The sequence below is a fragment of the Neovison vison genome, chromosome 12 (assembly GCF_020171115.1).
Source record: "Neovison vison isolate M4711 chromosome 12, ASM_NN_V1, whole genome shotgun sequence".
In the NCBI taxonomy this organism is placed as follows: Eukaryota; Metazoa; Chordata; class Mammalia; order Carnivora; family Mustelidae; genus Neogale; species Neogale vison.
Window position 1 is genome coordinate 21,746,131 of NC_058102.1, and position 21,072 is coordinate 21,767,202.

Below are 21,072 nucleotides of genomic sequence, written 5' to 3' on the forward strand. Positions count from 1 at the left end.
TCACTCTACTATATTCTCCTCAAAGTTCAGGTACTTTTTCCTGCCTTGTGTCTCACTCTCAGCAGACAGCTGCATATTCTCATTCATAATAAAAGTCAAGCCATGAGATGAAACTGTGTTGACATCCTCCACCACGTCTACAAATGCAGTTCCCCTGAAGCCTTCTCTTGCCTGTGCCTTCTGTTAAAGTGGAGGGGTTTTCCTTCTAGTAAGTACCCTTTCCTGTGCCTTCTCAGGAGTGTGACCCTTTCAAGTCATTCATGCTTTACCCTGATTTTTAACTGTCCTTCCACTGGATCATACCCTTAACATTTAAATCTGCCTAAGACTTTTTCATATAAAAAACAGAAACAACAATAACAGCTATCAATGAAAGCAATAAATAAACAATAACTGAAAAATCCCCTAACTCTCTTTAATTCCTTAGCTTCTCTCCATCCCTCCACATTCTCAGTACGTTAATTTTTATCCTTTCCTTCCATGTCTCTGCCTACTTTAGTTGGGTTTCCATTCCTCACTGCTCTTTCCAAATGTACTTCCTAAAGGTACCAATGACCTTAATATCACAAAATTGAGAGGACATTTCTCAGCAGCATTCCACAAGTTAGTGACACCTTGTCTTCCCTTTGATGTCTAAGGACAATTTTCATCTTATTGAACTGTTCCCTCTCTATGCTGACGACTGACATTTTTCTATATGGCTTTAAAAGTTGGGAGTTCCTTAGGTTCAGACAAAGTCATTCCTATTCTTTTTTTTTTTTTCCTCTTCCTAAATTATTCCATCCATAGTATGGTTTCTGTTACTATCAACAAGATTCCCCAGTTTTTCCCTCTGGTCTATACTGCTTCTCTCAATTCCAGCCTCATCCATTTTTCCTTCCTTCCTTCCATCCATCCATCCATCCATCCATCCAACCATCCTCCACTGAATATCTCTACCTGTATGTCTCAAAGGTGCTTTAACCCTAACATGGCCAAGATTAAACTCCTATCTTTATCTTCAAACTTGTTCTTCACGCACAGTTCCTTATCTCAGTGAGTGAATTAATTATTCATCTGACTGCAGAAACCTGTGTCTTTCTCACCACCTCTGTTTCCATTGATTCTTATATTCAGTCAGTCACTAGGTCTTGTGATTTTTAACAGCCGTAAGTGTTAAGATGAAGTTAATTCTATAACTTATACTCTATCCCTAATTAAACCTCCAATCTCCCTGTTTCTCTACCATTACCAACTACTCTTAGAGATTGTTTTAATAATAAAATATTGTCTTATTTTCCTTCCTTGAATTTACTGTTTATGATGCAGCCAAAATAATCTCAGAAATCACAAATCTGATTACATCTCTCCTCTGGTTAAAACCTTTTAGTGACTTGTCATTGTTTTTAGAAAAATGACCCAGATTCCTAATAAGGTTCAAAATGCCCTGAATGATGTCCTCTCTCCCTTTCTTCCTTTCTTTGTCTCTTTCTCTCTCTTTCCCTTCCTTTCTTCCTTCCTCCCTCCCTACCTTCCTCCTTTTCTTTATTTCTTTCTTCTTTGTTCCTTCCTTCCTTCCTTCCTCTCTCTCTCTTTCTTTCTCTCTCTCTCTCTCTCTCTTTCCCTCCCTCCCTTCTTTCCTTTCTTCCTTTCCATGTTTAGACTTTTATTTTTATATATATATATTCCTGGGTTCTTTTTTTTTTCCCAATTTATTTATTTTCAGAAAAACAGTATTCATTATTTTTTCACCACACCCAGTGCTCCATGCAAGCTGTGCCTTCTATAATACCCACAACCTGGTACCCCAACCTCCCACCCCCCCGCCACTTCAAACCCCTCAGACTGTTTTTCAGAGTCCATAGTCTCTCATGGTACACCTCCCCTTCCAATTTACCCAAATTCCCTACTACTCTCTAACGCCCCTTGTCCTCCATGCTATTGGTTATGCTCCACAAATAAGTGAAACCATATGATAATTGACTCTCTCTGCTTGACTGATTTCACTCAGCATAATCTCTTCCAGTCCCGTCCATGTTGCTACAAAAGTTGGATATTCGTCCTTTCTGATGGAGGCATAATACTCCGTAGTGTATATGGACCACATCTTCCTTATCCATTCATCCGTTGAAGGGCATCTTGGTTCTTTCCATAGTTTGGCGACTGTGGCCATTGCTGCTATAAACATTGGGGTACAGATGGCCCTTCTTTTCACGACATCTGTATCTTTGGGGTAAATACCCAGGAGTGCAATTGCAGGGTCATAGGGAAGCTCTATTTTTAATTTCTTGAGGAATCTCCACACTGTTCTCCAAAGAGGCTGCACCAACTTGCATTCCCACCAACAGTGTAAGAGGGTTCCCCTTTCTCCACATCCTCTCCAACACATGTTGTTTCCTGTTTTGTTAAATTTGGCCATTCTAACTGGTGTAAGGTGATATCTCAATGTGGTTTTAATTTGAATCTCCCTGAGGGCTAATGATGATGAGCATTTTTTCATGTGTCTGATAGCCATTTGTATTTCTTGATTGGAGAAGTGTCTGTTCATATCTTCTGCCCATTTTTTGATGTGTTTGTCTGTTTCGTGTGGGTTGAGTTTGAGGAGTTCATTATAGATCCTGGATATCAACCTTTTGTCTGTACTGTCATTTGCAAATATCTTCTCCCATTCCGTGGGGTGTCTCTTTGTTTTTTTGACTGTTTCCTTTGCTGTGCAGAAGCTTTTGATTTTGATGAAGTCCCAGAAGTTTATTTTCGCTTTTGTTTCCTTTGCCTTTGGAGACGTATCTTGAAAGAAGTTGCTGTGGCTGATATCAAAGAGATTACTGCCTATGTTCTCCTCTAAGATTCTGATAGATTCCTGTCTCACGTTGAGGTCTTTTATCCATTTTTGAGTTGATCTTTGTGTACGGTGTAAGAGAATGGTCGAGTTTCATTCTTCTACATATAGCTGTCCAGTTTTCCCAGCACCATTTATTGAAGAGACTGTCTTTTTTCCACTGTATATTTTTTCCTGTTTTGTCGAAGATTAATTGACCATAGAGTTGAGGGTCCATATCAGGGCTCTCTACTCTGTTCCACTGGTCTATGTGTCTGTTTTTATGCCAGTACCATGCTGTCTTGGTGATCACAGCTTTGTAATAAAGCTTGAAATCAGGTAAGGTGATGCCGCCAGCTTTATTTTTGTTTTTCAACATTTCCTTAGCGATTCGGGGTCTCTTCTGGTTCCATACAATTTTTAGGATTATTTGCTCCAGCTCTTTGAAGAATGCCGGTGGAATTTTGATCGGAATGGCATTAAAAGTATAGATTGCTCTAGGCAGTATAGACATTTTAACAATGTTTATTCTTCCGATCCAAGAGCATGGAATGGTCTTCCATCTTTTTGTGTCTTCTTTAATTTCTTTCATGAGTGTTCTATAGTTCCTCAAGTATAGATCCTTTACCTCTTTAGTTAGGTTTATTCCCAGGTATCTTATGGTTCTTGGTGCTATAGTAAATGGAATCGATTTTCTAATTTCCCTTTCTGTATTTTCATTGTTAGTGTATAAGAAAGCCACTGATTTCTGCACATTGACTTTGCTCATCAGTTTCTACCTTCCCATACTGGCCATCTTTAATTCCTTTTAGTTCTTTAACACGGGCAATCTCCTTCCTACCTAATCCAATGTCTGCTCCTACTTTCCCTTTTCCTTCTCTTTCCTCCAAGTAGACAATATGTATTCTTCCTCAGGGAAAAATCCTTTGTAGGCACACATACACACACACTCATGCCCCAGACTAAGTATATGGAGGCCTGTGTTTTCTCCTCTTTAGCACCTTCTAATTTTACTTTCTTCTATAGTCCTTGCTTTGATTGCCATCATGGAATTACTTTGAGGTTATTTATTTTAGTATCTGTTTTGGTTATTTATCTGATAAAGTTAAAAATCTTGCTTGTCTGTTTACCATTGTAATCAGAGCTTCTAACAAAATCACTGCCACATAAAATGTACTAAGTAAACATTAATGAAAAAAATAATAGCTACTGTTATCAAATACTTACTTTGTGAATCTTAATTTGTTCAATCTTAAGCAAATATATATGAAGTAGCTAGTATTCTCATTCCCATTTTACAGATAAGGGAAACAAGTCACAGAAAAGTTTAAAGTTTGCTAAAAAATGGCAACTCTGGAATTTGAATACAGGATATTCAGCTCTGGAGACCATATTCTTAACCACACTCACAGTTCATTAATTGATTACTTAATTACTTAACATGCAACTTCGACATTCTTTTGAATTTGCCAGAATAAGTCTTGAATTTTTCCTTTCAAACAAAATAGGCAGAGTTGGAGACTTTTTTAGTGTTTTGTGATAAATCTATATCGTGCCCATGTGTGAAGTAGTACTAGGGGATGTTCTAATCAATTTAAAATAAGTGGATGTATTGGAGACAACCAAAAGTGAAAACAAGTGAATAATTAAGTAATAATGATAAATTCAAAGAATATACTCATCCATAATCATTAATATTTTCAAATAATATCTAATTATTCAAATTTTCCTAATGGCATATAGTTGTCATTCAATAAATATCCATTGAATGAATAGATGTATATTTATCATTTGATACATATTTAGTTGAAAATATTATTATGTGTATATGCATAGGAAGAAAAGATCTGAAAGATATTATATTGATTGTATATACTATCTCTGGATCCTAAGATTACATGTTATTTCTGTCTTCTTCTTCATACTTTTTGTATTGTCCAAATTTTCTACAATAAACACATACTGCTTTTATAATTAGAAAATAATTAAAAATAACTTAGTCATCTAGAAAGTTAAAATAGATCATGTCAAAACAGTTTGCATTTATCTTATTAATGTTAAATATATAGGTGATCTCCCTCTTTGAAGAAAGAAAGTTGAATAGGCTAAGGATAGATAGTATGTCTAAAATACTGAAACTTCCCTGAAATAAACCTTCATCTACTAAGGACACAGGTTTTAACCTCCATTTTTGCTTATACTTCAGAATATTCTAATTTAGATTATCTTGTTTGGTTTACTGATTGAACACTTCACAAGAGTTATTCTCAGTGCTCCTAATAGAAGCAAATCACAGTTCATGGGAATTTACAGTTGTATAATTTCAGCTCACTCTAATGATTAAGTTGTTATTTCATGGACTCACTCTTATTTTGTTCTGTTTAGCAGTTGCTACATACAGCTCTAAGTTGGAAATAACATTATACTGAAAATATAATCTTAAAGAAATCTTGCATAATGCTCGTAGTCTCATATTTAACCTTTTTATCTCACTACACTGTCTAGACATATCAGATACATCAACTGGTAAACTCACTAATTCATTTTATATTCTTTTCCATAGATGCTGTATTATTAATGTAACATACTAAAATGACTAGTTTTCTCTTTAGGTACTCCTACACTCTTAATTAAGGTACATTAGCAAAATTAACTAACACCCAACTGCAGTCACATTATACATTTAGAAAGTAACAATTTTATATTACTATATTTTATTCTAGATTTTATTCAGTGTATCACATTTTATATTTATATTAGAATACACACATTGAAGAAACTCACAATAGAATGTTTTTTCATTGGTATCTCAGAAATGAATAATAAAAAATGAAAAGACAAAAATAGCTTATTCTCTGGTATTATTTTTGGGAATTAATAGACTAAGTTTGACTAGTTAAAAAAATAGAGAATTAAAGTATTTTCATTATTTAAAGTCCACCAAGAATTAATGCAAAAAATATTTCTAGATCTCTCATTTCATCACATTTATCACCATCTCTTATTGCAATTGAGGAAACTGAGTCAAAATAGATGAATAGTTTATTGAAAGAGATGATAATTAAAAAACAAATCTGTCATTGAGAAATCTCTGTGACTCTTTGTATTAATTCATAGCTCTTCCTTCAGTGTTCCATCCTACCATTTAGAACTTCTTTAATGAGATTATTGATTCATTCATTTGTTCCTCAGCTATTTATTGAGGACTTACTATTTTCCAGGCCCTTGGGTATATGAGACACAAAGAAAAATAAGAGTAATGGGAGAGGTTTTATCTACAATATATTGCAAAGCAAAAGCTTAAAGCATTCTAGGTACCTATTGAGTCAATAGGGCTCAAATAGACTGTTACCGCATCCAGAATTATATATTTTACTACCAAACTTGGCCACATTTGTTCTCTGTGGGATATTCTATTCTGCTATTTATGCACAGAACCCAGAGAAAGAACTGTAGGTGCCATTTAATCACAGAGGTTTTTCTACACCTTTCATTTCTTATAGAATCATTGAAATCACTACTGAATAGTCATCTAGTGTCTTCTGTGTCTCTTTTCTGTGAATAGAGGAAATGAGAAGAGAATAATAGAATGCTAAAAACTGCTGTAAACAAGTCAAGAGCAGTGAACTAGCTAGCATTTCTTTCCTTAGAAAATTTAAGTCACAGGCAAGTATGAGAATCCTGGATCATCATTTTTTTTTTTCCAATTTATTTATTTTCAGAAAAACAGTATTCATTATTTTTTCACCACACCCAGTGCTCCATGCAAGCTGTGCCCTCTATAATACCCACCACCTGGTACCCCAACCTCCCACCCCCCCACCACTTGAGGGGTTTGAACTGGATCATCATTTTAACAGAAGCATACTTTGATTACTCTAACCAAATGTGGAAAGGAGGGATTTGTCTAAATTCTGAAACAGCAACATAGAAGTCTTTCTAAACCTATGAACTCATTTAAAATCTTTTCATTGTTTTCCCTAGGAAAACCTGTTATATTGGTGTTCTTATTCTTTAGTATAGTATAATAGTTTTTAATATTGCTACTAATAAAATGCTTATATTTTCTTCTACTAGCCAGTTAAAAATAAGTTTATCACTACATACTTACATAGGACTTATTACAATAGGTTCTCATTATAAAATTGAATAAATTATTTTGTTAATTTTGTTCAAATATGTACAAAGTAAAATAAGTGAAAGTGAATTATTTTATTGAATCTTACCTATCAGGGTAACTATTGTTAACATTCTGGTTTCTTTCTTTCCTGGGTTTTGTTTGTTTGTTTGTGTGTTTGTTTTTTGCTGTGCATAGCTTTTATACAAATCAGTATGAATATCTGGTTTACATATATAGACATGTATTATTTTGCTTTTTAAATTGTGATTTTTCTGATTATGAAAATATAACATGACCTGTCAACTCGGCAAGGTCTGTCAGGTTTCTTTTAAAGTGATCCTTCCCTTGTTTTCCATTGTACCAAAAACAATGATGAGAGATAAAATATAAAATGAGAAAATTACAAATTCTAGCTGTGCTGAAAAAAAAGAAAGAAAGAAAGAAAGAAGATATCCTATCCTTAATTAGGTCAGAAACACAAAGTAGAAATTGGAAACTAAATGGTAGTCTACCTGGTGACTGGGCTCAGAAATGGGCAGGATCCAAAGGAAGACTGCATCCTTCAGGGTAATGGAATCTAAAAGAGGTCCACTTCAAATGGGAGCCAGGGATCAGGTCTACTGCTATAAATGTACAGCTGGGGTGTTAAATTTCCAGACAATAAAAACAAGGAAGATAGAGGCTTATGATCATAGAGTAAGTAAAGTGGGTCTAAAAACTAAAAAGACAAAGATACTTAATGACTTTTGATTTCTTTTTTTGTTGTTGTTGCAAATGTTTTTAGTAAAAATTTTAAGAGAAACCAGTAAAAATTAGAAACACAATTTATTCTCCCAAACTAGTAATGGAAAATAAAAGAATACAGAAATATTTATTAATTAAAATGTCCTTAAATCTGGGAAAAAAGAAGTGAAGCCAGCAGTTAAGTGTGGCAAACCAAAACCACAAAATAGAAAATAATTAATAAAAGACAAAGATGAGAATATTTGATGCAATTTTTAAAAATCATGCTATGTTTTTTTCCCAGGAGTCAAGCATAAATAAAAATGACACAATGGGGTTAAAAAACAAAAGATCAAGTGAAACAACCTAAAGAAAGATATTAAAGCAGTAGCATCAATCAAAATATAACTGAAAGTTAAAAACATTAAAAGAGATAAAGAGGTATACTGTGTAACAACTAAAGACTAAAACACAATGTAGCAAGAAGTATAAAGTCAGGGGTGCCTGGGTGGCTCAGTGGGTTAAGCCTCTGCCTTTGGCTCAGGTCATGATCTCAGGGTCCTGGGATCAAGTCTTGCATCAGGCTCTCTGCTCAGCAGGAGGCCTGCTTCCTCCTCTCTCTCTCTCTCTCTTTCTCTGCCTACTTGTGATCTCCCTCTGTCAAATAAATAAATAAAATCTTAAAAAAAAAAATGAAGTATAAAGTCACAAAATTTTTCACACATATTTCACGTACAACATTGCCTTGAAATATTAAAAGGCAAAACTGATATGATTTCAATGACAAACTGAAATCCACAGTTTGTGTAAGATTTTAATATATCATAATTCACTGAAAATGAAATTAAAGAAACTTAAGAATATACTTTAAAAAATGAAAAAATTAAGAAACATAAGAATATACTGTGTTGAATGATACAACTAACAATCATGAGTTAATAGACATATCTTAGAAACAGGTATCCATCAATAGAGAATACATGTATTCTTTTCACACATATGTAAAGCACTTAGAAAAACTACTTACTAGACCACAGAGACAGTCTTAATATATCGGATAATCAAGTCCTAATTTCCGGTTTAATTTATGAAATTATGAATTAACAATAAATAATAATACATTATACCATACTTGAAAAAGTCTTTTTTCTATATTGGGTGGCTTATGAATGACCAATGTATGTGTGTAGTTCTGAATTAAAACCTATAATACAATGCATAATTTTATAAGGGGAATATTAATAATTTCCTCCATTTTGCCTGACCCAATTGTGCCTACTTCCTCACCACCTTCACTTTAACAATACTAACAGCTCAGTATATATATGTTAGGATACAAGCAAAGCAAAGCATGTATATGTATATACATATGGGTTTTATTTCTTTTTACTAAAATAGAACCATGCTGTACCTATTAGTTTGCAACTTTATTTTTTTCTTTCATTGTACCATTCATATGGATTATAGTTGTCTGTGAGCAAGTCTGTCCTTTTTACTGTTGCTAATTAACTGGAGAAACTGGCTGGTCTTCCCCAGGCAGTTACACAGTTTTAAAGGGCCATCATGCGTAAATTTTGGTGGACAAAGGAAGGGCTGGGATTTTACTAACATTACCAGGGTTTCCCTATTCCCCTTATCTCATCTCCCTTTTCACCTTGCACACAATGACTGAAAGACTAAAGGGGAAAAGGAGAGATTGGGATATGGTATATGACAAATTTCATGACAATGCTAATTTCAATTTGCCATGGCCGAGCAAACTAAAAAGGTAGTTTATTGTCTAAAAAAATTTTTTAAAGACAATTAAGTGGAAAATAATAAGAAGTACATTCATCAGCTGCATAATGAATTTGATAAGAAGTTTGTTCTCAACAGTGAAAAGAGAATCAATGAAAATTGTTTGCTTAAAATTAAAATTAAATATCCCAAAAAACATTTTAAAACTTTTTTTTAGCAGGATCCAAACTTATAATTTAAACTTATGCAACACCCTTTGACTTTTCTATTAATAATATTGAGTCAGGGAACTTATTTAACTTGGGTAGACATAATTTTGAAGCTGAAATTATTTTATGTCAAAATCAATTTTCCTAAAAACAATGAAATAATTTTGTCAATGTGGATGAAAACCCTAAAGGAAAATAATGTTTTGCTACTCAATTCAGTTATTTGAAAACTTTTAGGTTTAGAACAACTTTGTTTACAGTCAAATCTACTTTTCCAACTGTAATTTTACAAAATTTAAATAGAGTTCAGGTACCAATCATGAAAGTTTACTGCCTGAATTCACATGCTGAAAGTATAAGTTATACTTCAGATTATGAAGACTTAGTACACAAAAAAGGAATGTAAAGTATTTTATTAGTAATTGAAATGACATTTTGGATAAATTGAGTTAAATGATATATTATTAAAATTAATTTCATTGGGATGCCTGGGTGGCTCAGTCCTTAAGCGGCTGCTTTTGGCTCAGGTCATGAGCCCAGCATCCTGGAATCGAGTCCTGCATTGGGCTCCGTGCTCAGTGGGAAGCCTGCTTCTCCCTCTCCTACTCCTCATGTTTTTGTTCCCTCTCTCACTATCTCTTTCTCTCTCTGGCAAATAAATAAATAAAATTTTTTAAAAATACAAATAAAATTAATTTTATCTATTTAAAAAATTTTTAAATGTGGCTACTAACAAATTTAAAATCCCATATATGGCTCATTTTATATTTCTCTTAGATAATGCTAGTGTAAAGAAATAGACTGATTCAGTCTTTCCTTTAGCATGGTTGATATTAGTGTTTTTTTTATTAGCTGGTAGAAAGTTTCCTTTCAGTTTCATAATCTATTATTGGTACTGCCAAACTATTTTTTAGGATTGTTGCCAAATTTGATGAAACCTCTGTTTCATATCTAAGCTATAGGATTTGGAAGAACTTTCCATGTATGAACTTCTATACATATCAAATATTTTTGGCACATAAATATTTCTAGGCCACATTCATATCATAATAGCACTCATATTGTAGTAGTGCTCTAAATCTTATAGTCACACACCAGGTGGGTTGGCACAAGAGGTGACAGGAGAATTTCAGAAGCCATTTTAACATCTGGACTATACAAGGAAGTGACTTCAACCTTGCAAATATGTCCCACTAAATCCAAAGCACATGTATCCCCAACTCATCTTCCCCTTACCCAGATTCCAAAAATGTCTGCAGCCATTTTAATACTACCAAAACCAAAGAGAACTATGATAGCAAGAAAACTGGAGTTGGAAAAAATTTGAAGAGATCTTAACTTACTGCAATTAAAATTTTTTACTTTTCATAAAATTCACAAAGACATTTCCAGGGACCCTCCCAGCTCCTTGGAACAGGCCATGAAAGTTTAGGATCCTGAAATTTAAACTTCAGCATTTGCCTCTGAGTGTGAAACATTTATTTTACAAAAAGAAAAGCCATAAATATTTTCCTACATATTATTTTTCTCATTCAACAGTATTTCAGAGCACCTCCTAGTCAGTGGGTATCACTATAATTTATTTTTTTAAAGGTTGCATAATATTTCATGGTATTATGTTCATGATTTATTCCACCTCTATTGGTGAGTGTTCACTTCATTTTGTGTTATTTTTCCACTGTTAACAAAAGAGCAACAAACATCATTGTGCACTTGTTTTATATGGAGGTGCTTTTATTTCTATGATATAAATTTCAATGTGAATCACATTTAAGGAACATCCTACTTTCCCTGAACATTCCCTTTAATGTCTGTTGATGTGGCACAATTATTATTTGATCTCCCTTTCATTGTCAAAAGTATCCTTGTTTGGATAATAATTGTGTGCATACCCTAATGAAAGGATATGTATATTTTAATATATTTAATATCATTGGGCACTTTTTATGTGCCATACATTGCTTTAAGCACTTTACATGTATCTCATTTAGTTTCTACAGATACACTATTATTATTTTTATTTTACAAATAAGGAAACTGAAGCACAGAGAAATTAAGTAACTTAACCCAAGTTCAAATTTCTAGTAGTGTGGAGTCATGAGCCCACAGTCTTGGTCCAGAGTAGGGTGACTAACCAAGCCCCAGGACTGAAGGAGTTCCCAGGACACAGGACTTCCAGGTTTAAAACTGAGAAAGAACCTAGCAAACCAAGGTAAGTTGTCTGTGCTATCAAGAGGCAATGATCTTAACGATGTTGTTTTCCAAAATGGCTTATCCATTTCTTTTGCCGTCTGAGAGTAGCTTTTTCCCACACAAATATCCTGTTGATATTTAGTCTCTAACATAACTCCCAATTGTCCCACCTCCTAGTATCTATGCCCTTTTATAATCCCCTCCCCTTGTAGGTGGACTAGACCTAATGACTTGCTTCTAGTGAATGGAATATGGCTAAAATAATAGGTGTCATTTCCAAGATCAGATTACAAAAAAGCTCTGGCTTCCGTCTTGCTAGTTTTCTTTTGCTCCCTGGCATACTCACTCTGATAGAAGCCACTGTCCCATTGTGAGCCTCTGTAGAGAGACTTACATGGCAAGGAACTGAGGGAAGCTTCTAGTCAACAGACAGTGAGAAACTAAGGCCAACAGTTCATGAAAACTGAGTGCTGCCAACAACCATGATAGTGAAGCCCACTGCTTCCAGTCAAACATCAGATGAAACCACAGACCCAGCTCACATCTTAATAACCATCATCTCTGTTTTTGTTGGGGGATAGTTTTTCTATAAATACTTAATATAATGACTGATATACCTGATTTTATTACTTTCATTTTATGTATATACATGCACACACATTATGGTAGTTACAAACTAAAATCTACAATAGCTAGATGCACAAAAAAATAAATAAATAAAGAGAAAGAGAAAGAAACCCAAAAATAACACTAAAGAAAAACACCAAACCACTAGGAAAGAGACTAAGAAAAGGGAAGAGAAAAGAATTATAAAAGCAACCAGATAACAATTAACAAAATGGCAACAAATACATACATATCAGTAAATACTTTAAATGTAAATGGACTAAATGCTTACATCAAAAGACATAGGATGGCTGAATGGTTAAACAAACAAACAAGACCCATCTCTATGCTCCCTGTAAGAAATCACTTCAGATCCCTTTTTTTTTTTAAATTAAATTTATTTATTTTCAGCATAACAGTATTCATTATTTTTTCACCACACCCAGTGCTCCATGCAATTTGTGCCCTCTGTAATACCCACCACCTGGTACCCCAACCTCCCACCCCTCCACCACTTCAAACCCCTCAGATTGTTTTTCAGAGTTCATAGTCTCTAATGATTCACCTCCCCTTTCAATTTCCCTCAACTCCCTTCTCCTCTCTAACTCCCCATGTCCTCCATGCTATTTGTTGTGCTCCACAAATAAGTGAAACCATATGATAATTGACTCTGCTTGACTTGTTTCACTCAGCATAATCTCTTCGAGTCCCATCCATGTTGCTACAAAAGTTGGGTATTCATCCTTTCTGATGGAGGCACACACAGACTGAAGTAAAGGCAAGGAGAAAACTTGTGCACTGCTGGTGGGAATGTCAACTTGTGTAGCCACTATGGAAAATGGTAGGGAGGTTCCTCAAAGAATTAAAAATAGAACTATCATGAAACCCAGCAATTCCACTTAGGATATTGTACAAAGAGAATGAAAATATATGCACCTCTCCATTCATTGTAGCATTATTTACAATAAGTGTAAGTCTATAAATGAATTGATAAAAATATATGGTGAGAATTCAGAAATAGACTTACTGTGAGGATCATCTCATAATATGTAGAAATATCAAATCACTTCTATGTACACTTAAAACTGACAAGATATTGTATGTCAGCTCGGCTTCAATTTAAAACAATATGGCAGGATTTCAGGTTAGGTTTGTCTGATTTCAAAGCTCAGGTTTGTTGTTTATGATCCATCCAGTGCTTGGTATTTCCTCCAAGAATATCCTATTCAAACTGAACTCTTGTTTATCCCACAATTGTGCCCAATTCTTTCCATCTCTCTATCTTTTGCTGATCATACCTTCAACTCTTGGAATGCCCTTCCCACTCATTTCTTCATGTATGAATCATACTAATCTGTCAGAGACCTGCTTAGTCACCACCTCTGCCTTGACACTTTTCTTGAGTCCCCAGCCAGAAGTAATCTCAGTTCTACTTGTCAGCTATATAGGAATTAGCATGGCCTCTGGTGCACTTTAGCTGCTCAGTACATGCTAGTAAATGATGTTAAAATTCTACTCTGTAATGTTGCATATGAATTATTTTGTATTAATAGAATACTTTTCTTTTAAAAGCTCAAGTAAGCTAGAAGATTTTTTTTCTTAGCTTGTTATTTTAGAGGAAGTGGACAGTCATAATGCATAATTTAATGTGTAGTAAGAGAAGCTGACTAGAAGATAAGTCTCATTTCAGTCTGAAATTGCAAGTATATTTAGTAATTTTCTGTTAAGCAGCTTTTGCCCACCTCATGTCCTTTTTCATCAGCAATATTTTGTAGCTGCAGGTGTAAAATGTAGGTTGAGCATGTAAAACTGTCTTGAACACAGGCTGTCGTTTCACAAATTCACTGGATAATTGGTATTTTCAAAAATAATATAATAAAAGATATTTAAAATATGCTTCTCATTTGGATTTTCTCCAAAAGGGACCATAGAATTACAAAAACCAGATCACCTTTCTCTATGTAATTAAGGGCATTTTGGATGGTTACCACTGGCATACAGGTTTTGCTTTATTCACTTTATTTCATTTAGTATTTTTAAAGGCATTGAGCTAAGAGCTATGAAGGGGATAAGGGAAATATAAGTGTCTGCAAAAATATAACCTAGTCTGGAAGAGGTAATGAACAATGCAAGGTAGTATAAAATTAAATTATCAGTGTAATGATATAGATCATGGATTCAGAAGATGGAGACAGTTATAATATTTTCTAAATAATTTAGTACTTGATTACCCACTGTCCTGTACTATGTATTAAATTACATATAAGATACATTCAAAAGGCATTTGCCTTACAGTCTGCATAAAGTACCCCTCAATTTTTCTGACTTTGATGCAAAGGTAGTCAACAGGGCCAGCCCTTGCAGTGAATCATTCCTCAGGGGATCATCTCTTATTCCTGGAGTTAAATTCTATCTCTACCAGTTTGTGTTAATAGCCAAAAGATACTTTTCTCAAATTCTATCCAAATACACAGTCTTTACTCTAGATGTATTATCTGCAAAGCATTATTATTATTATTATTTGGTTCTGTTTTTCCCTCTGGCTTTTCTTTCCTCTTCTATGTTTTATTTTAATTCTGAGGATATTTGGTTTATAGGGAAAAATAAAATCCATATTATGTACCTGTTAATATGCTAGATATTTTTCATATATATTCTCTCATTTTATTCACACATATAAACAGTAACGTTCTTCTAGACAATTATTAATCATTCTCATTTTTAAAGTTAAAAAACTGATGTCTAGAGAGGTTAAATAAATTGTCTAACATTGAGCAGGCAAGTTGTCCACAGACTTCAGCATCTGGTATTAGAATGTAATTTGGATGCTTTTTTGAATTAATATGTACTAACAGACAAAGAATTAAGTTTAATGTTGTATATCTTGTGCTAACAAAAGTTGAGTAAAAAGTAGCACAGAACTGAAGATGAGAAAGGTAATGGAACAAAATACCGTGAATGAGAGTCAGAGACACAGAAACGGACTCATGAAGACTTCAGATACTGGAATTATCAGGCACAGATTTTAAAAAACCAAAAACTATGCTTGTTATTTTCTACTAAATAAAAGCAAGCTTGAAATTGCTAAAAAAAAAAAAACCTGAAAAATGCCAAATGGTGACATTGTACATTTGAAAAAGAACCAAATAGAAATTTTAGAATTGTGAAGTGTAAGTGAAATTATGAAAATGATTTGATAGTAGACTAGACACTGCTGAGGAAAGAGCCAATAAACTGGAAAGGGAGTATGAAAAAGCTACTCAGGGGACACCTGGGTGGCTCAGTTGGTTAAGCGGCTGCCTTCAGCTCAGGTCATGATCCCAGCGTCCTGGGAGCAAGTCCCACATAGGGCTCCTTGCTTGGCAGGGAGCCTGCTTCTCCCTCTGCCTCTGCCTGCCACTCTGTCTGCCTGTGCTTGCTCTCGCTTCTCTCTCTATGACAAATAAATAAATAAAATCTTTAAAAAAAAAAAAAAAAAGAAAAAGCTACTCAGAATACAACACAGAGAGACAACAATGAGAACTACAAAAGAGAGAATAAAGAAAGAGAACAATGTCTCTAACATTATTTCACTGGAGTTCAATAAACATTAGCTACTATTATTATGCACTTCTTGCTTAAATATTCTCAATATTTCTCATTGCCTACAAATTAAATATAAACTAATATACTAATAAAACTCCCTTGTACTTATTTAAACTTATCTCCAACTTTTTCCTAACATAAAATAATGGCTTTGTCTTTGCTCTTTTCACCTCCATGCCCTTCCTTATGTTTTATATTCCATCTCAGCTTTCTTGCCTGAAAATGGAAACCTTTCACAGCTCTCTTCTTTCATAGCCACGGTCTGGTGATTGCTCCTCCTCTTGCTGTCTCATCATGCTTCCTTTATCTGTTATAAGGTCTCAAATTATATATTACATTACACTTTTTCTACATGTCTGATGTTACACTTGACTATATACTTCTTAAGAGCATAGATTTTTAAAATTTTTATTAAACTTTATTTTTTAAAGAAGTTTTAGGTTCCCAGAAAAATCAAGCAGAAGGTATAGAGGTTTCTCTTGTACCCTGTCCCCTCACAGGCACAGCTTTCCCCACTATCAACATTACCCACCATAGTGGTACACTTGTTACAATCAGTGACCCTACATTGACCCACCATTATCATCCAATGTCCATATAAATGATCCTAGGGTTCACTTTTGATGCTCTACTTTCTATGGGTTTGGACAAATGTACAATGACAATGTATCCACCACTATTGTTATCATACAGAATAGTTTTACTGCCCTACATGTCCTCTGTGCTCTACCTGTTCATCCTTCCCTACCTTTTACCCTCTGTCTAAAGGTTCTTTTTTTCCCTAGAATATAACATAATACGTGACATATAGTTGCCCTTAAATGTTTTAAGATGTATGGTTGAATGAATGAAAGGAAGGTACAAGTGGGAGAGGATCAGGGCTACTTTTCATTGTCTTGTTGACTGATATTTTATCTCTGCTTCAGTATTTACTCATACTAATTCTAGTATAGTCAGAAGACCACCCAATTACTGTCTTTCAGAACTCTGGGTATTCTTGAGATGATAATTCAAATCTCACCTTATCCATTAAACCTGAGTCAAGAGTGAGCTCTGGTACTTTTAAGACTTATTTAATAAATAATCTGTTTAATTCAATGTGTCACATTTGTACTTTTTGTTTGTTTGTTTGTTTCACGAACCTGTGCCTGGACTGCCCAATGTAACAGAATTATGTTTTTATATGGTGGGTAGCGTTTTCATCCCTTCACTTTTTGTAAGCAAGAGGTGTCTTCATAAATTATTTCTTTTCACTTGGGATTGTAGACAATGGCCATGGAACAGAGAAAACTTACTAATCTATAAAGAATTCACAGTCTCAGTCTCTTTTGCACAATTTCAACTGCCTAGGACAGAAAATTATTGGGAGCTAATTAAAAACAAGGAATTTTGTTTGTTTTTTTTAGATCTGAGCTTGCAATGCTTTCCATACAAAGCTGTAGAGGATTGCCAAATTGTCGTTAAGATAATATATCTTTTATGTGCTAGCAAGAGTTATTTATGGAGTTTTTTCCATTCTTTTCTAAGTATGTTAAACACTCTAAAACTGCATCTTTTCTTGTCATTTTGTTTTGATAAAAATTTAAGAAGTTTTATGCAGGTTGCTGATTTTAAAGTCATGCCTTTATTCTTCCTCCAACTCTCAATACTAAACATAAGGAAGAGATTTAGTTTGTATAAGATGTGTTTATCTGGGTGTGATAGTTTTGTGTCAGTCTACATTATAAAACTATTGTTCACAAATGTCAGTGTTTCCTCAGGTTAATTCACTGGGATGCCTCTCAATAGTTGAGGGACTTCTGGGGAATGTGGTTTGAGGAGGCTTGAATTTGGATTTTATACCTCAGGGAGATGCAAAACTTCCACTTTAAAAAGATCAATAACCATTTGAGAGATGATGGGGAAAGCTAAGCCCATTCATATTAAAAAATCATATTCTTCTTAGGTAAGCTGAAGTTTTGGCCATTTGTATAATAATGACAGTCTTAATAGCTGTGTTGGGTGATCTATCATTGTGAATTGTATAATAATACTCTTCTTGAAATAATACTACAGGGTATGATATTTACCATTCCAAAGGAAAGCAAAGCATTCAATAAACATTATCTTTAAAATATACTGCTGTGCATATTCCTCATTATGATCTTATAATTGATACCAGTTTTAAGTTAAAAACTCAATTCATGTTCACTAAAGTAATTTCAAGTCTTAGATGGTAAACTGAGTGATTAGGTTTATGGCAGTTCTATTTTTATTCACAGATAATGCATCTGAGGTAGCAATTACTGCTCCAGGAAGTAGTAACCATAGAAACAGCTCAACAGGCCCAACACCTGACTGCTCACCTCCATCCCCTGACACTGCCCTCAAAAATATTGTTAAAGTTATTCGACCCCAGGTAAGTGCCCAGAATGACATCATCTACAGTAAAATATTTTGTTTTTGATTATTGCATGTATACTACTTATATTGTAATGCCTGGTCTGTTTTGTGCTTTGTGAGTACATTTTTATATTAAAAGAAGGGACTTGGAGGAGGATGTTTCCTTCCTTGGAGTTAATGATACACATTGAAATCTATATTATTTTTGGAATAATGAATTTGTATATTACAGAAAAAAAAGTGAAACTTAGAAAAATGGCTATTTTACATCATTTTCCTCTCACATCTTAATAATTATCCTCCAATTACTTAGCTATTACATGTTTTCTGGGTTTTCCTGCTCCTTTTATCTTCACTTCACTGGACATGCCAAATTATTTGTGATCATTTCTCTATCTTCCAACCCAAGATGTTTTGATAATTAAAAAAAAAATTCTCTATTCCTTAGGGTTTCCAACTAATTTTGCCTGTGTTTAATATTGCACCTCTCATTGCTCCTTATTTTTCTCCAGTGCTCACTTTCCTCTAGCTTGTCTCCCTCCATCTTTTGTTCTTTTTTTCAATTTTTGTCACTTGTATGTATGGGTTTCTTTCTCTTCCCTCTTCTCTTTCAGTTGGATTTCCCAGTAGGCGGTTTGCAGGCAAGCTTTAGAAATATCATTGGGACAAGCTGTTCTGTGATATTTCTTTGAAAATAGCACTTATAAAGCTGTTTGCATTACATTTTTGCCAACAGATGGACTCAGAACATGGAATTGGTGGTGTTCTCAACCTGGCTCATTCTGAATGGGCCTCATAAAATCCAAGAGAGGGGGACTTTGGATCCAATCAATGCCATTCACCATCTACTTAGATATATAGTATGAACAAATTCTTTGAGCCAATTTGTAAGACAAATGTCTCTTTTTAAGACTGTTTTGGTCTAAATGAGCAATGATTTGCTTAATATCTACCTTCTTCAATATGATTTATTTTAGTTTATTTTCATTACAATTATCCTCATGAATAAAATGGCATTTTAAATTCACATATTCCCTACAGTTTATAGAACACTTTCACATAAACTGTTTCATTTAACCTTCATTAATTTCAAGGAAATGTAATATTATAGTGTTATGGATAAGGATATTGACACTCCAAAGAGGCAAAATTGTACAACTGATTCAACATTCCTTTTCCTTTTTTCTTAATGAAAGAGTTGTCTCCTCCTTTTCTTGGTTGTACAATATCTTTATGAGAATGGAACTTACAGGTTTGTTTAGGCAAGGTAACATTTCACACAGTATCCAACTATGTGGAGAAGGAAATGTCTTCAAAGATCCCTTCTTTTTTTTTTTTCCAAAAAAATTTGATCTAATTCTTTTGGTTCAAAAAACAAACTTCCCTAAAGCCAGATTTAGAGGCTAAATGTCACATTTATCTTCCCTGGGTCTCTCATTATATGAAGGTGTTTCTGGTGTTACTGTGCAGCCATTACATTTTCAGCGTTTTTAATTACTTGGGTAGGAGATTATCTTATGCACAAGTTAATGATATCCATTACTAAACACATTTATTTTTATATCAACATAAATTAATATAAATGAATTTAGTGATTTAATGGATAAAAAGCAGATTTTCTTTCTACATATTTGTAATCTAATCAACTCTAAGGGAGCTTACTCCATAAATTCTTCTTTGCATTCTCTACTCATTTTGTTTTGATTAATTGAAAAAACAGTAGCAGTAGTCAGAAATTCCTTTTTGACTTGATTCCTTGATTCTGTCCATTAATAAATGTTTATGAAGCAACTGATTCCACCTTCCCTTTTTAGATTTAGGAAGGAAAAAATATGAAGTGAGAAAGTCAGGAAACTAGGGGGATGGTATTTAAATTTGAGACAGTGCAGCCTGAAGTATGTATGTAATAGAACAGTAGCAGCTAAGGTGTATAGTTGGGAAAGAATATAACCTCAGAAGCTAAGGTGTATAGTTGGGAAAGAATATAACCTCAGTTGGACTACTGTTTCACCTCAGAGACTTTGGTGCCTTAACTATTTCTTTTTATGAGTTCTGATCTTCTAGGCTCCCTATTCTCAGTAAAGAACAGGTAATAGAAAATTTAAGTAGAAGTAATTACAGGGAATATAAGCAGGATATGTGATTTCAAGAAAAGGTTAAGAGACTAGAGGGTGTGGATGGAGGACAGCTAGATGGATAAAATAGTGGAATCCCTGGTGTGTTCTGACAAGTAACAGGTCTGTCAGGGATGAAGCATTGTCAAGAGCTAACTATTCCAAAGAAAAGATAATTATTGGTTAGCTTATGTAAGCCCATATTTTGATCACAGGTTTAATCTTCTAAAGTGTCTGCTAATTCTGGCTTTATGTAGAAATGCAAGAAATGTGAAGTTAGATTGACTTGTGGTACTCAAACATTTTTTTCATTTACTAATTAGACATTAGTAACATGGGTGAAATGATCGTTTCACTCTTAAAACTGGGGATGAGCCTTGGAACGAAACGTATAAGTACAACTCTTATCTATGAATTCACATTTATTTGCCCAAGTATTAGCAGATATGTTCCGTCTTACTGTGAGAAGAATGATCTAGAACAGATGTGAGATGAAAACGGAACTTTCATCTCATTCACCACAAATAGAGACTCCTTAGATAGAGCAAATTATGTTACTTCCTCTTTGCCTCAAGCATGCCTTTACCTAATTTACTTTCCATAACT

The 21,072-nt window shown here is 34.0% G+C and overlaps 1 protein-coding gene across 5 annotated transcripts in view; it reads left to right on the forward strand.

Annotated features, from left to right (window-relative positions):
* The window catches only part of ANKS1B (ankyrin repeat and sterile alpha motif domain containing 1B), a 1,114,861-nt gene that overhangs the window by 438,778 nt on the left and 655,011 nt on the right, over positions 1–21,072 (forward strand). For all 5 annotated transcript variants that reach the window (XM_044228192.1, XM_044228193.1, XM_044228194.1 and 2 more), the window contains exon 11: positions 18,232–18,368. In XM_044228192.1, coding sequence (XP_044084127.1) covers positions 18,232–18,368 — 137 coding nt within the window. The remainder of the gene's footprint in view (positions 1–18,231; positions 18,369–21,072) is intronic.